At 66.5% G+C, this 22,149-nt stretch overlaps 1 protein-coding gene across 2 annotated transcripts; it reads left to right on the top strand.

The window, feature by feature from the left end:
- The first annotated feature begins 1,793 nt into the window (after positions 1–1,793).
- On the top strand, positions 1,794–21,813 carry VAX2 (ventral anterior homeobox 2). 2 transcript variants are annotated; one of them, XM_040556109.1, is made up of 4 exons: positions 1,794–2,140; positions 7,075–7,262; positions 17,681–17,710; positions 18,455–21,813. In XM_040556109.1, exons 1-4 carry the CDS (start codon positions 1,861–1,863, stop codon positions 18,953–18,955), a joined length of 999 nt encoding a protein of 332 aa, XP_040412043.1. In that variant the 5' UTR covers positions 1,794–1,860; the 3' UTR covers positions 18,956–21,813. The 2 variants fall into 2 exon arrangements, with proteins under 2 accessions (XP_040412043.1, XP_040412044.1); XM_040556110.1 differs by lacking the exon at positions 17,681–17,710.
- The last annotated feature ends 336 nt before the right edge of the window (positions 21,814–22,149 follow it).

The following is a 22,149-nucleotide window of genomic DNA, read 5'->3' as shown; positions in this document are numbered from 1 at the left end:
CTCCGCCGGTTCCCGTTATTTGGGGGCCGGACGCACGGCGCCGCAGACACCGAGCGGCGGCTCGGGGCCCACCGCAGCCCGGCGGCACGTTTGGAGGCCTCGCACTCCCCGTCCCCGGGGAATCCCGGAGCTCCCGCCCCGGCCGTGCCCAGGCCCCTCGGCGGCCACGATTGCCGCAGCCCCGGGGGACGCCCGGTGCCGGGCTGCGGAGCCCAGCTGCGGCGTCGGGGGGCACGGAGCCCTCGCGGTGTCCTTCGTCGGGGATTGAGCTCTCGGGGATGCTGGGCTCCCGGCAATTGGATTAACAGCTAATTTATTTATTTTTAATCCACCGTCACTACAACCGCTTCGATTTGAGGGGATTCAGTGCGCGGCGAAGAGGGGTCCCGCTCGCAGCCCGTCCTGCGGGCAGCGGCAGGAGGTGAAGCAGCGCCGGGTCCCCGCTTTCCCACGGGTTTTGCCCCGCCGCAGGGAGCTCCAAACGGAGCCGTGGGTGGGGGGCAGCTGCCCGGGACCCCCGGCCCGGAGGCCCCGGCCGGGCTCGGTGCGAGCCGCTCGGGGCGGGCACGGGGCTGCGCTCGCCTCGGGGCTGGCAGAGGCCGCGCCGGGCCCCGGGCTTTCAGCGGGGACCAACGCGAGGTCTCGGGGAGGCGGCGGGGGTGTCTCCGGCGGCACCGGGAAGCCTCCGTTACCGGCCACCGGCCCGGAGCTGCCGGGCGGAGCCGCCACCGGGGGAAGGAGCGGAGCGGCCCCGAGCCCCCCGACCCGAAACCGGGCAGCCGGGGGGGCAGAGCCGGGCCGGGGCCCACTTCTCGCCTTATTCCCTCCACCCCGGAGCGCTTCGCCGCCGCTGCAGCCCGGCCCGGGGGGGTGGGGTGCGGCTGGACCCGGCCCTGCCGCCGCTCCCCCCGCGTTCCCGGGGCCGGGCAGCGGCCGCCGAGGGGCTCTTTGTTTGCCCACCGCTCTCACGGGCCGGGAGGGCAGGAAATTGCGTGCGTGCCGGGCAGCCGGCTTAAAACCGCTGCTTCTCTCCCCGCGCCTCCCCCGCGCCGCCGCCGCCGCCGCCGCCGCGGGGCCGGGGATGCGCAGCGCAGAGCGGCGGCGCGGGGGAGGGCCGGGCCGGAGCAGCAGCGCCCGTCCTCCCGCCGCCACCCCGCCCGCTTCCTCCGCAGCTCCCTCCCCGCCGCCTCCCCTTCCCCTCCGTGCCCCCCAGCCGCCCCCCTCCCGGTGTTGATTTCCCCGCACGCGGATCGGCGGCCGGTGCCCGGCGCGGCGCGGCCCCGCCGCCTCCGCCGCCGCCTCCGCCGCCGCCCCCCCCCCGCCGCCGCCGCCGCCGCCGCCGGTCCTCGGCGGGGCCGGGCCGGGAGCTCCATGGGCGGGCAGCGCGGCGCCGGGGGGAGCCGGAGCGCCTGAAGTTTGCCCGGAGCGAGGTGCCGCGGGAGGTGGAGCTGGGGAGGGCGCGGGGGGGGGGACACCCGGGGGGCGGCGGGGGGGGGGGTGGCTGTCAAAGTTTGTAACTCCCGTTCGGCCCCGGAGCACCCCCCCGTGGGGTGCCCTGCCGGGGGTGGGGGGCACCCCGCCGTCCCCGTCTCCGTCCCCCCCCGGAGCGGGGAGGGGGCGAGCTTTAAATGCCGGCCCCGGGGCCGGCTCCGCCGCCCGCAGGCAGGAGGGCGACGGCTGCCGGCGGGCCGCGGCCATGGGGGCGAGCGGGGCGCCGAACCCCCGGCTCTGCCAGGGCGCCGAGCCCAGGGGGGGCCGGGAGGGGCGGGGAGGGGCAGGGGTCTGGGGAGGGGGGGCTGCCCTCCCCCCGCCTAGTCTTGCCTCCTCTCTCCCTCTCTCCGTCTCTCTCTCTCCCTCCTGATGTTTGATCCCGCCGCGGCGCCCGCAGGGATGAGCGATGGAGGGGCCGAGCCTGGCAGGAGCCCCGTGCTGCTGGCCGAGCCCGGAGCCGCCGGCCGGGCCCGGGAGAAGGCACCGACCCGGGCGGAGCTGGAGAGCGCGCTGCGCGGCGGCGGCGGCTTCAAGGACATCCCGGGAACGTCGGCGGTCAGCCCCGGCTCCTCCAAGGAGTGCGCCCCGGACACCGAGAGCCCGTCGGGACCCGGCGAGGCGGACTACTGCCGCCGCATCCTGGTGCGAGGTACGGCCCCGGCCCCGGTTCCCCCCGGCAGCGCTTCCCCGCTCCTGCCCGCGGCTCCGGCTGCCAGCGGCGGGCGGCGCGCGCCCGCCCGGCCCCGCTCCCGGTGCTCCCGGTGCGGCCCCGCCGCCGGCCGGCCACGGGCTCCGGCCTCCCGGCCCCGCCGCCGCTGCCACCGGTTCGGCTCCGCGCGGCGGGCACGGGGCCGCTCTCCCCGCGGTCCCGGGAGCGGGGCCGGGGGCGCAGCAGGGCTCTGCCCGGCCGGGGCGGGGGTGCAGAGGGGGTCCACGACCCCTGCCCGGCCGTGCCCCGCTCGGGGGACGCGCACGCAGCGGGAGAAGGGCGAGCGGAGCAGCTTCGCTTTTAAACCGGTGTCGCAGGAGAAAAGCGTCACGGAGCGGCGGCGAGTTAGGGGCTATTTCTTTTTTTTTTTTTCCTTTTTTTTTTTTTTTCCCTCTTTATAATATCGGGCGCGCGGCGGGCTGGGCTCGGCTCGGCTCGGCTCCGCTCGGCTCGGCTCTGCCCTGCCCGGGTAGCGGGCGGCGGGCGGCGGGCAGCGGGCAGCCGAGCATCCCTCCCCGCCGCCGGCCCGCGGCTCCCGGCACCGGCCGGGCTGGAGGCGAACCCCGAAAGTTTGGGGCTCCGGGGCCCGGCGCTCGGCGGCCCCGTGCTCCCGGCCGGCAGCGCCGCATCCTCCCGGGCTGCGGGCACCGCGACCCCGCCGCGGGAGCCGGGGCTCGGAGGCCGCTGGGCGAGCAGGGCCGGGGCCGCCCGGGCTCTGCCCCGGTCCCTTCCCCGGTCCCTTCCCCAGCGCTCGGGGCGCGGCGGCAGCCGGAGCCCCTATCCCGGCACGGCCGCGTTCCCCTCCCGGCTCTAGCCGGGTCTCCGCTGGCTCCCAGGAGCGGGCCCGGCTCGGCGCGGCTCGGCTCGGCTCGAGCAGCCGTGGCCCGGCGGAGGCTCGGTGGCGCTTGGCGGCCGTGAGCCGCGGATGCTCCACGGGACGCGCCCGGGCTGCAGGGAGCCGCGCTCGGGGCTCGCCGCGCTGCGAGGCCCTTCCCGCGTGTCGCGATAGGCGCCTGTCGGGAGACCTCTCCCGGGGCAGCCCGAGCCCTCCCCGGCGGCCCCGGTTCCCCGGGTGGGGGCGGGTGGGAGCCCGGGGCCGGTGGCTGCGGGACGCGCCCGGGGCACCCCCGGTTGGCCGCCGAGGCCGGCGGAGGTCAGGCCGGGGTCAGGCCCGGCTCTGCCCGGGCTCGGCCGCGGTCCCGGCGGGGCCGGGCTGGGAGCGGCCCGGGGGCGGCCAGGGGCTCGGGGGGGTGCCCCCGGTTCTCCCCGGCCCCGGTTCTCCCCGGGCAGCGGCCGGTCGCACCATCTTGCTGCAGCCGCCATGGCGCGGACAAAATGGTGGCGGGGAGGAAGGGCGCAAACCGGCGGAGTTCAGCGGGCAGCGAGCGGGGCCCTGGCGGGGAGCCCCTGGCCCTGAGGAACGGTCCCGGGGGCACCTGCGGTGGCGAGGCCGGCCCGGCACCCGCTCCCGGTGAAGGGCTCGGTGCCAAGCACCGGGCAGCGCCAGGGAAGCCGCTCGGCGTTGATTTCCCAGAAAGTGATTTTGTTTTCCCCGCTGCTCCAGCTCCCTCCCGGTGTTTTATTTCCCCCACGCCAAGGATGGATCGCGGCGGGGTGGACCCGGGCCCGCTGTCCCCCACCTCGCCCCCATCCTCCAGCCGTGTCCCCAGGCCTGGGCGGGGGGCTCCCAGCTGCGCTCCGCTGTTTCAGGGCTGGGCACTGAGGGGCTGCAATGTCCTGGGGGAACGGGGCCGCATCTCCGCGTGTGCTGCTCCCAGCACCGGCCCCGCTCCCGACCTGGGGGCCCACGTTCCCCCTGCCTGGGGGCCGTGCACACCGGGAGCCCCGGCGGCTCGGCCAGGCTGAGCCCATGCACCGGGACCTGCGCCGTACCGGAGCCAGCGGCCGCCGCTGTGCCCACGGGTGCGGCTGCCCGGGGTGCTCCCCGCTTCTCCCGTTCTCCTCTTCCTGGGGCATAGGGGGGCTGCAGCAGCCCCGTGCCCGTACTGGGGGCTGGCGAGGTGCTGTGAGCCCCAGGGGTGTCCCGGCAGCTGTGTCAGTGCACGTGGGTGTGCGCGGTGTGAGCTGGTGTGTACCGGGGGAGCGCCCCGCACGCCCGCTGTGTGTGCGGTGTCCCCGAGCCTGGGTCTGGCTCCGCTGTGTTGCAGTGCGTGATGTGTCCCTTATGTGCCGGGGGAGCCCATGTGTGATGCGCTGCACAGCGTGTGCTTGCTGTAAAATCGCTGTTTGCCAGCGCCGAGGTCGGCTGCCCAAAGCTGCTGCCTGCTCTCCGTTCCCTCCTGCTGCCGGCCCTGTCTGGCTGTAGGGCCTCGTCGTGTTTAGCTGCCAAGGCAGAGGACCAGTCCCTTTGGCACCAGCCCCCTTTCCAGGGATTTCAGTCCCAAATTTTGTCTTGGATGTGCTGCCATCAGCGTTCCCGGTCCCCAAGAGCAGACCGACTCACTACAACCGCACCAGGGAGGCTGCAAAGCTGCCGTGGCAGGACCTGGGGGCTGTTTGGGGTCTGTAATCCCCTAATGGGATTTCTGCCCTTCCTGGCACCGGGGGCTGGCTGCAGGCCCCCCAGACCTGTGGGGATGGGCACCTTGCAGCCCTGCTGTGAGTGCTGCAGGGCTGGGGCACGGGGCCCTGCCGAGCTGGCGCGGCGTGCTGCGGCTCTGCACGCATCACACCCAGCCCGCTCCCCCTCCCCGCACCCAGCTGGCGGGGGAAATAACAATTAATAATACCGCTAATAATGCCAGCAGGGCCGTGTGGAGCGGCGAGGGCGGAGGGGCACATTGTTGCAGCTGCGGCTGGGCAGCGTGGAGGTCTCTGCTGGCTGCTCCTTGCTTACAGCCCCGGCTGTTGTTGTGCTGGGGGACCTCGGCGTGGCTGCGGAGTGCGGACGTGGTCCGGGTGCCATCCCAGCCAACGCTCTGCCCCTTGCAAAACGGTTCCCAGACCGGCGTCCTAATCCTGCTGGAGATACCCTGGGGCAGAGGGCACCTTCCCCGCCTGGCCAGAGGCCAGCACAGGCTCCTTGCCTCCCCCAGACCGTCTTTCCCCCCCGGCCCTCCCCATGTGCTCTGTGGTCCCAGCGCCTCCTGCAGTGCTGTGCTCCATCCCGGATCGGGCTCTGGCCGCCGGGATGGTGCCGCTGCCACGCACCACGGCTTGATGGTAGGAAAACAGCTTCAGGACTCGGGTACCTCTCCCAAGCCCGTGCTTGCTCCCCGTTCCCGTCGTCCCCATGCCAGCTCCATCGCCCCCTCCCTGTCTCCTCCTCCCTGTTTCCCCCTTCCTGCCCCAGCAGCTTTATAATCCTTTCACGCCTGAGTCAGCCAGAAAGAGAAAGCAACTTACCTCCAGCCGGGGCTGCTGGAGCCCTTGGGTCCCGCGGGGCCGGGGAGCCCTGAAGCCAGGGGCTGGGAAGCGGGCTGCCTGCAGCGGCCTCGCCGTGGTTTCTGTGAGTGTTTTTTACCCTGCATGTTGCAGGAAAGGCGCTTGGCAGAACCGGGGGCTTTGCGGCCAGGCTTTGCTTCAACGTGGCTCTACCAGTGTTGCTGGTGATTAGCGCTGTGCCCGTGGTGTTTAAGGAAAGGCAGCGCAAAGGACGGCAAGCACGAGGGGTTTGTGCTCTGGGAGTGCTGGAGGAACCCAGCAGGGAGTTTGCAGGGGCGATTTTTAATTCTGGTGCTGTACCCAGCACCCAGACCCCTCGGTAGGTAGCAGGGCAAGCACCCTGTCAGTGCAAAGTAATGCTGGGGCTCCTTGGGACGGGCTGCAGGCAGCATCCTGCAGCATGGAAGGGGCTGGTGCGATATGTGGGAGCCAAATCCCCGTGTTTCCCCGAGGAAGGCTTTGGGCAGCAGCAGTCCCAGCCTGGTGCAATCTGCAGCCTCCGCAGCAGGGCAGCTGGGAACACCCCCAGCTGCAAAGCCGCTGCGGGTCTCGTTGCTCTCCACGTGCAACAGTTTTATTCTTAACAAAAGCCTCCTTTCCCTTGGAGTATTCGAACGCAGCCCTGAGACCCCCAGTTGCTCCAGTGTGTCTGGTCTTGGCGGTTTTGCCCCATGGTAAAGCATTCAGGAGGTGCAGGCGCTGCACACCCGGTGGGGCTGGGCACGCTGGGGCTGGCACCGCTCGGTGGTGCCGTGCCGTTTTGGTCCCAGCCATGTCCCACCAGCACCCCCCCAGCCCGTCCTCCGGGGCGCGGGAGCATCCCGAGGCACACAGCGCATCCAGAAGGGGCTCAATGAGAGAGAACTGCCCCAGAAGTGGGGGCTGCTGACTTGTAATGAGAGTATTCCTGCAGTGAGAATACCTTTATAAAAAGGGAATTTAAACAGGGATTTTTCCCCCCAATATTCTAAAGGCAGGACATAAACAAAAAATGAAATTTCTTTTTAATTAAAATTCAGTTTAACTTGAACTCTTTCTTGGTATACAACTCTCTTCTGCTTCTAGCTTTCAGAAACTATTTTATCTGTGACCAAACGCTTCGTTTTCCTTAAGGAGTTTTTTGGTTTCTATTTTTCATTTTGAAAAAAAAATCCCCGTTTTTATGAAGAACTGTTAACACTCCCTGCAGATTTATAAATTCGTAGCATTTGGGGCCGGAGGGGACAATTGAACTATGCGGTGTCACCTCTCCTAGCCGCAGCTCGGACGGTTTCTCAGAGTTACTCCTGCGTTGAACCCAGGAACGAAACCTCCCCCCGGCCCTCGTTGTGCAGCCTTATTTAAGGAAGATTTTCCTCCCCCTGTAGCGGGTGCTTCGGACCAGTTCCCCCAGACCCCTTTCCCCCCGGCCAGGCTTTTTCCCCCCGCGGAGGCTCCCCCCTGACGGCCCCTCTCCCCGTTCCCCCTAGATGCCAAAGGGACGATTCGGGAGATCGTCCTCCCCAAGGGCCTGGACCTGGACCGGCCCAAGCGGACGCGGACGTCCTTCACGGCGGAGCAGCTCTACCGCCTGGAGCTGGAGTTCCAGCGCTGCCAGTACGTGGTGGGCCGCGAGCGGACCGAGCTAGCGCGGCAGCTCAACCTCTCCGAGACGCAGGTAAGGGGCCAGCCGCTGTCCCGCTGCCATCCCCGGCTCCCCTGGGCCTCCCCGGGGACGTGGGGAGGGGGAAGGTGGGCGCAGGGGAGGGGGAGAGCTGTCCCGGTGCAGAGCCTGCGGCTGACCCCAGCCCACAGCTCCAGCCCCCAAGGAGGGGCTCGGTGCGTGCCGGCTCGCTCGTGTTTCGGTCTGGAGCTGGGAGAAGTGTGCGAGGTGCTGTGTGCGAGGTGCTGTGTGCGAGGTGCTGTGTGCGAGGTGCTGTGTGTGAGGTGCCCTCACACTATTACTTTTTGAGCCAAGGAGCGGTCAGTTTGCCTGTTAAGGGGGGGGCCAAGCACCCATGTGGGGTCTGCAGGGAGCATCCCTGGTGCCGTGGTGCTGCCCCAAAACTCTCGGTGCTGCCCCAAAACGCTCACGGCAGCGCCCGCGGCACTGCGTGGTCGGGCAGGAGCGCCCGGTGCTGCCGGGAGCAGGCTGCATGCGGGCTGTCCAGGTCTGCTGTGTGGTGGTTAACCCACACCATAAATCCAGTACATGCACGCACCCTGCCCCAGCACAGCTCTGCTGAGGTCTGCGGGGCGCGGGGAGAGCTGCGCTGGGCTGTGCGGTCCGGGCGAGCGGAGGTGGAGGAGTTTGTGCCGTGCTCTGGGGGTTGTGGTGACGTCTGCTAAGCAGGAGTGTGTCTGCTGGGGTTGCAGTGGTTTCGGTTTGAAAACTAATGCAAATGTAATAACAATAAATTTAATGAAGACGCCGGTGCCAAACAGCACAGCTGGGAACTACCAAAATAACTCCGTCTGCTCCGTCTGGCCAGTAAGGCACGTTTGGAGACAGCTACGAGTTCTCCCACATTCAGATTGGAAATAATCTCAATTTTTCCCAAAGTCTCACAGAACAAATCCTCCCTCGCTGCCAGCAGCCCGGCCCCTGGCTTCAGGCTCCTGCTGCGTGCCGTGCTGGGGGTCTGGCTGCGGGGAGACCCCCACGGCATCCCCCTTCTGGCCGCTGCGCTGCCCTGCGAGGGGAGCAGGGAGGAGCAGAGCCCCTCACACAACCCCAACACCCCCTCGCTCTGCTGGTGGCAGGGAGCAGGTTTCTGACTGTGGGACGCGTCCCAGGAGGTGCTGGTGGCACGGCTGAGCGCGGTGAGGAGCGAAGCACCCCGGGTCCTGCGCTCGGGGTCTGCTCCCCGCGGTGCCAGCCCTGGGGACGCAGCCGGTGCCAGCAGCACGGCGCTGGCGGGGCCGTGCTGGGGACGAGCAGGGGAGGGCAGCGGGGCCGGGCGGGCGCTGGCTGCCGCAGCCCGGGGCTGGCAGGAGGGGAGGCGCAGCCTTTGTGTCAGGGCCCAGTGTCTGGTTGTTTGGTGCCTCGGTGCTGCGTTCGTCGCTCGGTGAGAAAATTCACACCCTGTAGGCCACGGCTGTCTCTTCTCCTCTTCTCTTCTCCTTCCCGCATCCTCTTTTCCCCATCGCTCTCCTTCATCTCTGTCTTCTTGAATCCCCTTCTGTGCTTTTCACGGCGTTTCTTCCCCTGCAGCCAGTTCCCAGCGGCAGCTCCGTGCCCCCCGCCGTCCCTCCCCGGCCCCGCTCTCGTTGGCGAGGTGGGGCCCCTGGGTCGGCGCTGCGGGCTCTCTGCACACCCAGGCGTTGCTGTCTGCGTCGGGGAGGTTTTGTGGCAGGAGCTTGGTGATGCCCCCCTGGCTGGGGGACGCGTCTGTGCTGCACGGCCCACGCACCACGCTTCCCCCCCTGAGATGTGACCCAGAGCTGGGGGTTCAGCACCAGCCACTCCTGTCCCACGGGGCTCCCCTGTGCCCGTTGCCTCAGACACGGAAAATCCAATTTTTGCAATAATTGCTGCATTTCTCATACTTTGGGTGGTTTCCGTCCCAGTGAGCTATCCAGCTCCCAGGACCCGGGGCAGTCCGTGGGGTAACTGCTCCATCTGATGTTTTGTGCAGTTTCCAGCCACCAGCATCCTGTGGCTCGCTCTTGGTCGAATTTGGCATTGTGCTGGCGACTGGGACCGTGGGGCAGATCCTTTGCGCTCCCTCCTTGAATTACACCTCGAATTGCACCCGTGGCGGGACCCCCCCACGTCCCCCCATGCACACAGGGCCAGCACTGCCCGGGTGGGCTCTGCCCCTGCCAGCAGTCAGGGAAGGAAGGATCCAACCCTGCGAAAGGAGAGGGCGCAGGCAGCGTGACGAGGTGGGAAGGGACACGGTGGCATCGCAGCTGGGGGGCCGCAGCCAGGCTGCCCCTCGGTGTGGCCCCGAGGGATCCTGACTCAGAAAAAATGCATCTTTGGGCTCCTGTTTTACTTCCCCAGCATCTGGTCCTGCTTTTTGGTGGTCCTGGAGGAAGGAAGCAACTGCAGCGCGTTGCAGGGAAGCCGGAGCACCTCACCTCTGTTTTGGGCAGCTGGGATCCTCTGGGTTTCTCCTCTCTGGCCCCAGCCCCAGAGAGGGGGGATTGCCCAGGGTGGGGGCTCACCGAGGATGGGGAAGCACCCAGGACACAGCCACCGGTGTCTCCCCTTGCTCCAGGCTACCTTGCACCCCCCTGTGCCTTGTCCCCGTGTCCGTCTGCTGGGATGGGCCGGCTCTGCCTTCCCCAGGGGAGCTGGGGGACTGCTGGGCACCGGGCGAGGGCTGGGGGGCACCTCCAGGCAGGAGGCCCAGCGCCTGCTCTGCCTGCCGGGTGCTGCGCTGGCCCCAGCCCAGTGCCGTTTGCGTTCTTTCTTTCTAATTAATCCGTGCAAATGGCAGTTTAGTGCTAAGCGAGTTTAATTAGCCCAGAGAGTGCTTCCATTAGCTTGTAAAGCAGCGGCTTGGAAATGCATCCCTGCCCGCTGGGACGTCCTGGTGGGCTCCCTCGTCCCCACTGGGACATCCCGGTGGGCTCCCATGTCCCATCTTGGCATGGGGACATCCCCGTGGGTTCCCTCATCCTGTCTTGGCACGGGGACATCCCAGTGGGCTCTCTCATCCCATCTCATCCCGGGGCGGTGCACGGGGGCTGCCCGAGTCCCCCCAGCAGCAGCCCCTCTCCCCGCACCAGGCTGTCTCCAGGCAGCGCATCCCTACCCCCAGGCGTTAGGGCAAGGTGCCCCTTCTTAGTGTCGTTACGGGATGGAAAAGCCAAGCGGCGAGGCAGAACGACCCCGGGGGGATGTCGCGGGGAGGATAATTCCTGCAAATCCCCAGGCGGGAGGCGAGGAGGGGTGGGCTGGCTGGGGGGATTTGCCCGGGCCAGGAGGCTTTGCTTTCTGGGTCAGGAGTTCAATGCCAGGCTCAGGTTCAAGCGACCCGCTGCCTTTGCCAGCTCTTCCTATGTCATGGGAGTGAGGACAGAGGTGGCACACGTCCACCCCGGGTCCCTTTTGCGTGCGGGGCACCCGGGATGTCCGAGGGGCTGAGGACCGGGCTTGCTGTGCCGGATGCTCTCCGTGCGGTGCCCAGCTCCAAGCCCGCTCCCTCCTCCAAACGCAGGAGCCCCCTTGGGGGACGGGGGTGGCCGTGGGGGGCGATGCCATGTCCTGGAGCACTGCTGGCGGGCCTCGGACCGTGCACCTCCTGGGAGACCTCGGTGAGCTTTTGGGCTCCCGTGTAGGGTCTGGACACCCCCTGTAGAGCGATGGTGGGGCACGGAGAGGAGAGGTCCCAGCACCACGCTGCGTGCCTCGCAGCGGGTCCGGCTGGCAGAGCCTGCTCAGGACAGGGTCCTGGGCCATCCTCAGCCCCACAGCCCGACCCCCAAGCATCCTCTGTGGTGGGGGGGGGGGGTACCCCCTGCACAAGGCTTCCAGGACTTTTCCCCCTGACTCCGAGCAAAACAGACGTGAGAAAGCAGCCGAGCCAGGGGAGGGGCAGGCAGGTCTATTTATAGCACGACAATTAAGATGACGCTGTTAAAAATTAATCGCACCTCCAGTCATTAACAACTATCGGCCCCTGCATCGAGAGAACAATGAAACAACGGTCTGTTGGCCTCCTGCGTGGAGAACCACAGGAAAGCTGTGGTCCGGAGGGGGTGAGAGCCATCCAGAGCCTCAGGTGGGATCCGTGGGTCAGAGCCGTCCCAAAGTGTAAGGGGCAGGTAGGGCCACCAGGCTGGGCCTCGTGCCATGGGGCAGAGCACTCGTCGTCCTTGGAGTCTCTGCAGTCCTCAGCATGTGGGGAAGATAAATTTCCAAAGCTTTGTTGGAAATCCCTTTTCCCGACCATGCAGAATAGATAGTTGTCAGAGCCAAGTACGTTATTTCCTGAGGAGGCATCCACCCATCCATCCATCCATCCATCCATCCATCCATCCTCCCGTCCATCCTCCCACCCATCCACCACCCAAAATTCACCTATTTTTGGAGTTTTTGTGAGACAGCTGCTCTAGAGATGGTTTAGGGGGTAATCCAAAAGGCTTGGGTGCTCCTATAGTCCCCCAAACTCAGCTGGCGCTAAGCAAAATGGTCAATGTAAATAAAGGTGGAAAATTTAACTGAGATTCATATCATTAGGCACTTCCAATTGCAAATGGAAGATAATCCCAGAGTTTGTGATTGAAGGTTGTGGTTCTGAAGTGTAAGAGGGCGCTGGGTGTTCTCCGAACAAGCTCCACTGATCGCAGTGGGTGCAATTATGGGGAAGGAGTTTCCTAAAAGTGCCACTTTCTGATGGAAAGCAGTTCTGACGGGAGTTTCGGGGGCTGGCTCTGATGCCACCCCATTTTCTGGTGCCGCTGGCGCAGGGAACCCCAGCCCTGCAGCCCGAACCCCGGTGCTGCCTGGGGCTCCCACCACACAGCTCCCTGCCCACCTCCAGGTCTGTCTCCTCCCCAAGACCACTTTTTGGATCCCCGAGGCTTTTTATAGATGGGGAAAAACATCCCACAGCCTTGCCGGAGCCTCAGAGGAGATCTGAGGTCGTCCCCACCCGGTTTCGGCACTCACTGGCTGGGTGCCCCCTGCGAGAGGCGGCGGGGCCGGGTGGAGGAGGGCGCTGCTCCCACCCAGCTGTGCCCAGCTCCGTCTCGCACAGCCCTGCCGGGGCGTTATAGCATCCTGCGATGCTCTTGGCAAGCTGGAATGGTCCTGAGCTGCAGGGCACAGGGAGGCTGAGGGCTGGTGTCTGCCTTCAGCCCGGCAGCAGTGCTGGGGCAGAGTGGGGCTCGGAGCACGGCGTGGTGGGGAGGGCTCCCGGTGCTTATTGCAGACGCGCTCTGTCGTGCGTCGTAGGCACAGCCATGGCCCGGAGCACGTCCATCCTGGGCATTTCGGAGGGCTCGGTGTGGGTGCTGCACCCTGGCACTCTCGGGGCTGGGGGTGGGTGCTCAGCGCCGGCTCCCATCACCGTCGGGGCTGGCGAGAAGGCAGCGTCTGCGCGGCCACCGCGCGGTTACAAAACCTCTTGGGCGAGCAGCCCGCCGGCTTACGCAACGCGCGAGGGCTCTGCCGGCTGTGGTGCGAGGAGGAGGAGGAAGAGGAGGAGGAAGGGCAGCCGGGTGCGCCGGGAGCTGGGACTGCGGCAGGCTGCCTCCCACCTTCCCCGCACCACGGTGGGCGCAGCGGCGGGGAGCTAATCCCGGGCGGATCCCAGCACCGGTGGGGAAATGGCCTCGTTTGGCGCTGCGAAGCGCCCGGCTGCCCGGCGCGATGGATGCGCACGGCGCGGAGCGCGTCACAGCACCGGGGTCACTGCCGGGGCCGGGCTGTTAAATAACAAACGGCGTTAAAAAAAAACAGGCGAGCCCCCCGCCCTGCCCACGCCCGGCCCCGCGTCCCCCACGTGGCGAGGCCCGAGGGCGCCAGCACCAGGGGATGGGGAGCTCCAGACCGTGGGGCGCGGAGCTGCCGATGGGCTGGGGAGGTTCGGTGCCTTCCCAACGGGGAGCCTGGGGAAGGGCAGGGCGGCCGGGGGGAGATGGCGAAGGTGAGCGTGCGCGCCTGCACGAGTGTGTGCGCGCCGGCACGGCTTAGTGAGCAGGGCTGAGGGCACGGGACCTGGGTGGGCAGCGGCGGCGGCTTCGGGCTCTGCTCGGCTCCTCCAGTGAACTGTGACCACACGGAGAAATGTCGTGCCGCTGCTCAGCCTCCTGCCAGTGCCACGCGTTTGCTGGGTGCCCTGTGACATGAAAAATAGGTGTGCAGAGAGGAGGGCAGTGCCCAGGGGCTGTATCCGGCTAGGTGGGGACTGGCGTGGGGTGGGAAATCTTGTGGGACCTTTCGCAGGGCCTGGGGCAGCGATGGGCGAGCGGAGCAGGGGGACTGCAGCCAAAATGCTTCGTTGGGCTCTGGGATGCTCCAAATGCCCCAGGGCGATGCGGGCTCCTGCCCTGCAATGTGGGCTCCCTCCCCACAATTTGGGCTCCCTCCCCACAATTTGAGCTCCCTCCCCACGATGTCTGCTCCCTCCCCGCCCCAGCCACGGGCTCCCTCCACCTTTCCACCCCGGAGCGGCACGGGGAGCTTGGCCTGCCGGCTGGGGGCCTTAATCGGGGTTAATCATTTGGAAATCGTTTCTTTTGTAGCTGAGAGGTGTCGGGCGGAGGGCAGGGATCCGAGCAGGGTCCCGGCAGCCGCTCCCAGCACTGCAGCCCCGGCTCAGCCACGGAAGGAGGTGGCGGGGGGCAAAGGCTTTGGGGACCAACTCCCCCCCCGCAGAGCTCGTGTGGGCTGCTGCTCCTGGTGCCCCACGCTGCCCGCAGCCGTGTGAGAGCCGTGCTCATGGCACAGGGCCCCGTGCCCGTTCTTGATGCTGCAGCAGCGCGGGGTCAGCCAGGAGGAGCCTGCCCAGGGCTGCCCGCACGTGCTGCAGCCGCTGCTCTGTGCAGCAGCATCCCCGCTGCCCGGCCTTGTTCCCCCGGGGGCCGTGCCCCCCGCCCTGCTTCTCCCCTCGGGGGAGACGTGGCCCCGCGGCTGGCTGCGAGCAGGATGCTGCCGAGGGCGCGAGCGTGCGCACGTGGTGCTGCCCGTGCCAGCGCACACGTGTGGGCAGGAGCGCGCGTGGATCAGAGCACGCGCGTGTGCGCAGTGTGTGGGCGCGTGGGGCCGTGCCAAAAGGCAGCCGCTGCGCACAGCTCCCTGCAGGGGACCCGTGGGGGGGCTGCTGGTGCCTTCCTCCTGCCCCAGCCCCCTCAGTCCCCTGGTGGTTTTGCACACCCCAAATCCTGGCTGCCCCTTGGGCGGCTTTTCCACTGGCGGTGCAGAGAAGCGGGTGCAGTGACTGTTTGGTTTGGGGGATGCTTTAAAGCACTCGGTGTTGCTGGCACGTGCTGGTGAAGTCTCTCATGTAGAATCTTCCCACCCAGATGCGGGCACTTGCGCCTTGTGGGGCAGCCTGGGCATGGGGAGAGCCCATGTGTGTCCGTCCCACTGCTTGGCAGGCGGACAGACGGACAGAGTGACTTCTCGGAGCATCCCCACAGCAGAGCCCTGGGAAGCTCCGGTGCTCGGTGACATTTTGAGTCGTTTTCCCAGTGCAGGGGAGCAGGTGGCACCGAGCACGCGGCTCTGCTGCTCGGCTGCCAAGTGGGGAGCCGGGGGGGGCGGTCGGAGACATCACTGCTGTGATGTATGGGGGGCACAGGGGGGCTGGTGGTGCTCAGCCCGGCCTCGGAGGTGGGCTGGAGGGGGACGGGGGGCAGGGGGACAGGGGGAGAGTGTTTGGCAGCAGCTTTGCTCGGAGGGGAAGGGAATCGGCCACTCTCCACCTCCCCATGGCACTGCCCCATTAGGCTCACCCCACTCCTCCCAGTGACCCTTTTCCCCCATCAGAGCAGGATGGAGGCAGGAATCCGGCCTCCTGCAGTCCGAGGAATCTTTAATTCCTCTCCCTGCACCCCCCGTGCACTGCAGGATGCTGGGAGGGGGGGCAGCCCCAGCACAAGGTGCAGCGCGAGGGGGCCCACGGAGAAACCATGAGACAACGTGGGGGCTGCCGGGGGGTCCCGTGGGGCCTCTGGCAGTGAGCTCGCAGGGGACGAACCCTTCCCCATGTGAGGGAAGCCTCGTGCAGGGAAATGCCCAGCAGCTGGGTGCTCGGGGCTGTGCCCCTGCCAGTCCGGCTGCTCGTTCTGGCACAGGGCAGGCACTGGGGGGGGGGGGGTGCATTTAAAGTAAAGCAAACAAAAATATTAATATATTAAATTAATATGTTAAACTAACTAATAAAATAAAACCATTAAATTGAATTAAATTAAGCCGGCTGCCCAAGCCTCGCAGACGCGGGGAGCTCACATGCTGCCTCCAGCGCCGCACGTCCCAGCTCCCAGGCGCGCGGTTTCGGGGCTGGCTGTGGCCCTGGGGACCTCCCGCAGCGGCAGGAGCTGCTTGGGAGGGGAGGGAATTGCAGCCCTGCTTTCACGCGGCGCTCAGCGCTCCTCCTGCACTTCCCTTACCCTTCTCCTGGGAGCGGCTCTGCTCGTTCTGGTGCAGGCAGGGGTGGGAAGCGCATGCCCGCGTCCCAGCTGGGCACCCTTGGACCTGGCCGTGTGGCGCGGTAACTGCCTGTGTCCCCAGCACCAGGACTCCTCCGAACGCTCACAGATTTGTAAGCCTCAGCCCGTGCCTGTCCTCACACCTGCAGCACCACGCCGAGAGCTCTTGCCGGGCTTCTTGTGAGCCGTATCCCCTCGGGCTCACCTCTGTGCCGCCTGCCTCCTCCGTGCCGGCACCCCGGGGGCAGGAGGCGGCTTTTTGCCGGGACAAAATGAAGATAAGACCTTGGCAAAGCTCTGGCTGCGGTGAGAACCATACGAGAGGGGAGGTGGGGACGGATACTGCTGGAAGACGAAGGGCTGGAGGGGAATTACTCATGGACTCGTCGAGGACCGGGTCTGGCTGAGCTTATTTACATCTCCGGCGAGAGGGACGCAGCCCTTGATCGTAATGGAGGATGAAAAGGACATGGATCTACTAATTAGCAACAAGCTGGATATGAACTTTAGCCATGAGGGCAAATGTGATCCTGCTCGTCGGGTACGGCACCCGTGCAGACAGGAGGAGCCCCTGCCGGGCAGGGGGTGGGAGGACGAGGAGCGCAGCGCTGGGCTGGGGCGCAGGGCGCAGAGGGCAGCGGCGCAGGTGCTGACCCAGCCCCGACCTGGAAACCCCACTTGGTGCCTCCTGGTTCTCGTCTTAGGAAAAATACCGGTGAGGGGACCCCGTCCTCCTCGCCTGCCCCCGCTGTGCTGCTGTGGGTGCGCTGCACCGGCCTCGTCACCTGGGGCTTGCTCGTCCCACGTGCAGGACACGCCGGTGCCTTTTGTCCTTCTCGGCGCGTGGTGATGGGGCTGTGCCTCCACTCAGGTGCTTGCTCCAAAGTCCCTCAGCGCGGTAATGCCCTGCCCGGGCTGGTGCTGCTCAGCACGGCATCCCACCCTGCTGGGATCCGGGGTACTTTGCAATGCAATGAGCTCCTCAGGGGCTGTCCGTGCCTCGGTTTCCCTTTGCACCAAAAGCTGATGGATCTGTGAGACGCCCCCCCGGCACTCCAGGGCACGGGGAGGTGATGTGCTCAGACTGGGAGAGCACGGACAGGGGTGAAAACTGGTGCTGGGGATGTGGGGCTGAAGGACACAGATTGGGCTGGGCTCGAAGCACATGGGCTGGAGCTGCGCATTTCTGCCTGGCTGCTGTCCCGGAGCAGCAGCAGGACCCGTGCTGGCCTGGGAACTGTTCTCCCCGGTCCTCTTCTCACAGCGCTGCTGCTGGGCATCCCAAGGAGGACCAGGTTAATCTGGTGGCTCACTGCCCCCTCCCCGGAGAACGGGGCCGCCCTGGGGAGTGCCCACCAGAAGAGCCAGGGGCTGCTAACCCCGTGGTGGGATGCTGTGCCCCAGGATGCAGGGCGGTGGAGGTGTGTGGCCTGTCCTGCTCACTGATGTGGAGGGAGGGATGGGGGCAGTGAGAAGGGGACATCAGCTCTGGGGACCCCAGTGGCAAGGAGGGACCCAGGGCCCCTTGGGATGGAGGTGAGCGGTCATGCAGGGCCCCCCCTTGGGAACGGGTGTGGGCAGGACGTGGGCTGGCGATGGCGCGTGTTCCAGCAGGCTCAGGTGCTGGATGTTGGTCCTGGTGTCCCTGCTCCTCCCCGAGCAGCCCCAGCCCGCGGCCGGCTTCGCGCAGACATCTGCGTTGTTATTCCCCCAGAAAGGGGCCGGGGGCTGCGACCTCCTCCAGCCCACGGTCCATTAGCTCTGCACTGTGGGTCTATTGTGCCGGGGGACGCGCGAGGGCTGTGCCGCTCGGTGGCCGTCCTGGGGCGATGCTGCAGCGGCCCCAAGGGTGGCAGCCCCTCCTGCCAGGCGCTAACACGAATGTCTTCCCACCCGTCTCCTTCCCTCACCTGCCTCTGCCTGTCCGTCTGTCCCTCCTTCCCCTCTCTGTCTCTTTCTGCCTCTCCTACCCCTCTGCTCTGCCAGGGAGGGACAGAAGCGTGGCGATGCCACCAGGTTAGGGGTGCCGGGGCAGCCCCGACCCGCAGGCTGAGCCCTGAGCTGGCCCCAGCACGTAGGGTGGCCGTGGGACAAGGGACATGCGGGGCAGAGGGCTGGGGGCCCGTCCCACCCGGGCACTCAGGTGCTCGAGCTCCAGTTTTGGAGTTCCTGCGGGCCGGAGGATGGATGGAGGGGCTGGAGCAGGGATGCTCGAGGCAGCTTGGGGAGGGGATGCCTGCCCCGTTCCCCGCGGCTTCACGCCTGGAAGCGGCTCTGCCTTCAGATGTTCAGGGCCACCAGAGCCGTGCTGTGCCCGAAGGTGACCCCAGCACCGTAGCATGGCCGGGGACACTCCTGCTGCTTGGGCAGGACGGCAGAGCCGCAGCTGGGGTTTAGGGGCACCACAGGGGATGCCCAGCGCCCGTAGCTCAGCTGCCCCAGGAGAGCACCCATGGGCACGGGCAGCACCATGGGAAGCAGGCCCTGGCCCCGCTTCCCCCTCGCAGACACAGAACTTTGCTGTTTCAGAGCTTTGCTGTTTCAGAAATTTGCTGTTTCTCTGGAAATGGCAGCGGGCTGGGCTCCCCGCAGCCTCTCTGCGGGGGCACGGGGCTCGGGCGTTTGTTTTAACACGTCTGTCTCTCTCGCATCTCTCACTCTCTCCTGGTTCTTGTCTCTCTGTCCCTGCCCTCCCCGTGCTGTCTTTCTGCCCGTGCCTTTCTGTCCCCCCCTGCCCCGTCCCCCCGCTCCCCTCCCCAGGTCAAGGTCTGGTTCCAGAACCGGCGCACCAAGCAGAAGAAGGACCAGAGCAGGGACTCTGAGAAACGCTCCACCTCCACCTCCGAGTCCTTCGCCACCTGCAACATCCTCCGGCTGCTGGAGCAAGGCCGGCTCCTCTCCGTCCCGGCCCCCCCCAGCCTCCTGTCCCCCACCTCCCACCCCGTCGGGAGTCCTGCGGGCAGCGGGTCCGGCGTGGCCACCCCGGGAACCACCTCACCGGGGCTGGGCGGCCGCAGCAGCCCCCCCGGCACCGGAGCCTTCAGCCTGCAGGTCCCTGCCCTCGCCGCCTCCTCCTCCTCATCCTCCTCCTCCTCTTCCTCGGCCAGGCTGCCCGCGGCCCCGCTGTGCTTCGGGGCGCCGCTGCTGGGCAGCCTGCACGACCTCCCGAGCGCTTACGGACTGGGCAGTTCCGCTTTTGAGCCTTACACGCGGCTGGAAAGGAAAGACAATTCTATACCCAGCAAGAAGCCGAGCCCTTAAGTGAAAACGAGTGTCAAAAGGCGTCCTGCCCCCCCTCCGTCCCCACGCACCCTGCGCCCCACACGGGGCTTGTTTCGCGAGTGGGGTTTGAAAGACTTTACCAAATGTCCGGGTGCTGTGCGTGTGTGTGTGCGTGCACGCCCGGCCCCCTCCCTAGGAACTAAGATCCCACCGAGGACTACGCCGCCCACCTCCTCTCGCTAGGGCTGACGCCGAGCCTGGTCACCGCTGCCTGGGTTCCCGGGTGTCCCGTGTCACCGGCACCGCCGCGTCCCCTTCCCACACTGCTGGATCCACCGGGGCCACCTCCCCTTCCAGGTACCCCCGGGCAGGGCTTGCAGGACGATGCTGTGGTCTCTGCTGTGGGAGAGGAGCAGCCCCCGGGGGTGGGCAGGGGGTGCTGATGCCCTGTGGACGTCTCCCGCTGTTTGCTCACGTCCCACGGAGCGGCACGGGTGAAACCGCAGAGCCCTGGTCCCTGCGGGCTGTCACCCGAAGTGCTGGGGTCACCATGTCCCTGGGGATGGGGACAGGCGGGAGGGCAACCCGAAAGGGAGAGCGCAGGGCAGGACCAGGCCGTGTCTCTGCCTGTTCTTGGGCAAGCGTCTGGGCCTCAGTTTCCCCACCTGCAAAGGGCTTTGAGCGCTGGCTGAGGTTCTCTTGAAGCGTCCCGGTGGCCATAGGGTCCCGGTGCCAGTCCTCCCACTGCTGGGCAGGAGCAGGGCTCAGCCCCGGCAGTGGTGGGGATGGCAGCTTACTGCTGGGCAGGACTCAGCCTGTGCGCGGTGCTGGGGCTGCTCCTGGGCGGCATCATGTGGGCAGGATCCTTGCCTGGCACCTCCTGGGCAGGATGCTCCGGTGGCATCCCCTTGGCAGGACACCCTGCAGAGGCACTGCCCTGGCGGGACGCCCTGCAGTGGCATTATTCCCAGCAGGACGCCCTGCAGTGGCATTATTCCCCATCAGGATTCCCTGCAGTGGCATTATTCCCCATCAGGATGCCCTGCAGTGGCATTATTCCCCGTCAGGATTCCCTGCAGTGGCATTATTCCCCGTCAGGATTCCCTGCAGTGGCATTATTCCCTGGCAGGATGCTCTGCAGTGGCATTATTCCCAGCAGGACGCCCTGCAGAGTGCTCCCGGCTCACCCCGTGGACGGGGCTGTGCGTTTGGGTGCAGAGGCTTCCTGGGAAGCCCATGGCAAAACCCCGCGGGCTGCTCTGCTCTGCGGGGGTTGCAGTGACCAAACCACTCACACCCAACGTCTGCTGCGGGTGGGGGAAGCTCTGCAGATTTCTGTCCGGGAAATGAAAAGAGGAAAAGCAGGAGCTGGAACTAGAGCCAGCCTTGTAAGCACTGAGCGAAAGTCAGCTTTAAGAGTCTCACATTCTCTTTTTTTCAACAGAACTGAAGTGTTTGGGGAAGAGAGGCAGAAAGAAGTTCAAAATAACACCAGAAACCACCTAGCAAAGGTCCCTGCCCGGGGTAAAGCAAATCCCTGAGGGTGTGCACTGCAGGCAGACGTGGGACCCCGCGTCCTCCGCTGCCCGTGCAGCTCGGTGCCGGGTGCAGGAACCCCAGGCAGCAGCGCCCGAGCCTGCCCCTGCTGCGGGAGGACGCGGCCCCAGCCACAGTGCGGGGAAATATTTAAAATAAATGATTTTATGGAAAGGTCCCAGTGACTATTTTTCCTTTAAATCAAGCGTTTCTGTGGCACAGCAGTTGTCGATCACTCACGCCTGGAGCACTTTATGGGAGCTGCCCAGGAGGGGTCCGCGCCCAGAGCGTAGGTGGGGAAACTGAGGCAGGACAGGGGGCTGGCAGGAGGCAGGGACAGAGTGGGGGGCACGGTGGATGTTCCCTCCTCCTGCTCGGCTCAGACCACAGCTCACTGCCCCGCCGGGGCTGCAGGCAGATGCCCTTGTCCCCAAGTGTGGCACGTGCTCGCGGTGGCCCCGATGCCCGCTCCTGCTCCCCGTCCTCCCTCCCCTCCCGTCCGCACCAGCACCGGCTGCCGCGCTGCAAACATCGACGTCGCGATGCTGTGTTTGACTGAGGTTTTGGATGTCGGCAGGACAAGGACCTTCCCCCCTCCCCACGTCACTTAATTTATATTTATATCGCCGTTCTTCATCCTCCCCGGTCTGCAGACTCGGTATTTCAGAGCGAGCGGGGGCGAGCAGCGTGCGGCAGGCTGGCAGCGGGCTGGCGCTGGGTCCCGCAGGCAGGACCTGCTGACAGATCCGGGGCTTGCCCGGTTTTGCTTCTCCCTCTTCCCCAAGCAGCCACCTCCCGGGGGGAGCTGTGCCACCAGCGTTTCCCGAGGGTTTCAGCCTGGTTCCTCCCCTCCTGGTTGAACCGGGAGGAAACTCGGGGCAGCTTGGTACAGAAGTGACCCCCTCGCCCTGACGTGGTCGGGGATGTTTGGGCTCACTTCGGAGAGAGCCAGGCCCAGGTTTGTTTCCCAAAGAGTCCCCGAAGCCTGGGATGCTCCAAGGATGCCCCGCGGGACCCCTGCGCCCCTGCTCCTGCTGCTCGGCGGCGAGGGCAGCAGGGAAGGCGGAGGCTGCTCCGCAGTGTAACAGCGAGCACCTACGGCAAGCTAAACCCAGGTAAAGCTTCCACAAACCCGCCCCAAGCTGCTGCTGCCCCAAAACCGACCCGGGGGGGCTCAGGAGGGTCCCGCTCACGGGGCGCTCGCCCCAGCCCTGCTCGCCGCCAGCACCGCCGCCAGCCGCTCGCCCTGACCTGTGAAGTTGGAACAAAAGAAAAAGAAAAATGTACTGTATGTAAAACTTTAATGAATAACGTGGTTTCTTATGGTTTCTAATGGTTAATAAAAGTTACGTCCTGCCTCCCGCCTGCCGCCTCCTCCTTCGCCCTCGGTGGCCAAGCTGCCCTCCCGGCTACGCTACCCTTCCCCTACACTACCCTGTCCTTACCCTGACCCTGACCCTCTCCCTTCCCTTACCCTTACCCCTACCCCCACCCAAAGCCCCCTGGTTACCCCAGCCCCCTGCCAAAATGCCCCCCACCTGACCCCAACGCTGTCCTCAGCCCTCCCCACGACCCTAACGCTCCTAATTTACCTGGCCTTCGCTCCAAACCCTAAATCCACTTTTAGCCCAAGCCTCCCCCGACCCAAACCCCACCCTTACCTATCACCCCCCCGGCCCCTGCCCCTGCCCCACTGC

The sequence above is a fragment of the Cygnus olor genome, chromosome 4 (genome assembly GCF_009769625.2).
Source record: "Cygnus olor isolate bCygOlo1 chromosome 4, bCygOlo1.pri.v2, whole genome shotgun sequence".
NCBI lineage: Eukaryota > Metazoa > Chordata > Aves > Anseriformes > Anatidae > Cygnus > Cygnus olor.
Note: the sequence above shows the minus strand (reverse complement) of the source record. Positions and strands in the feature narration are given on the sequence as shown.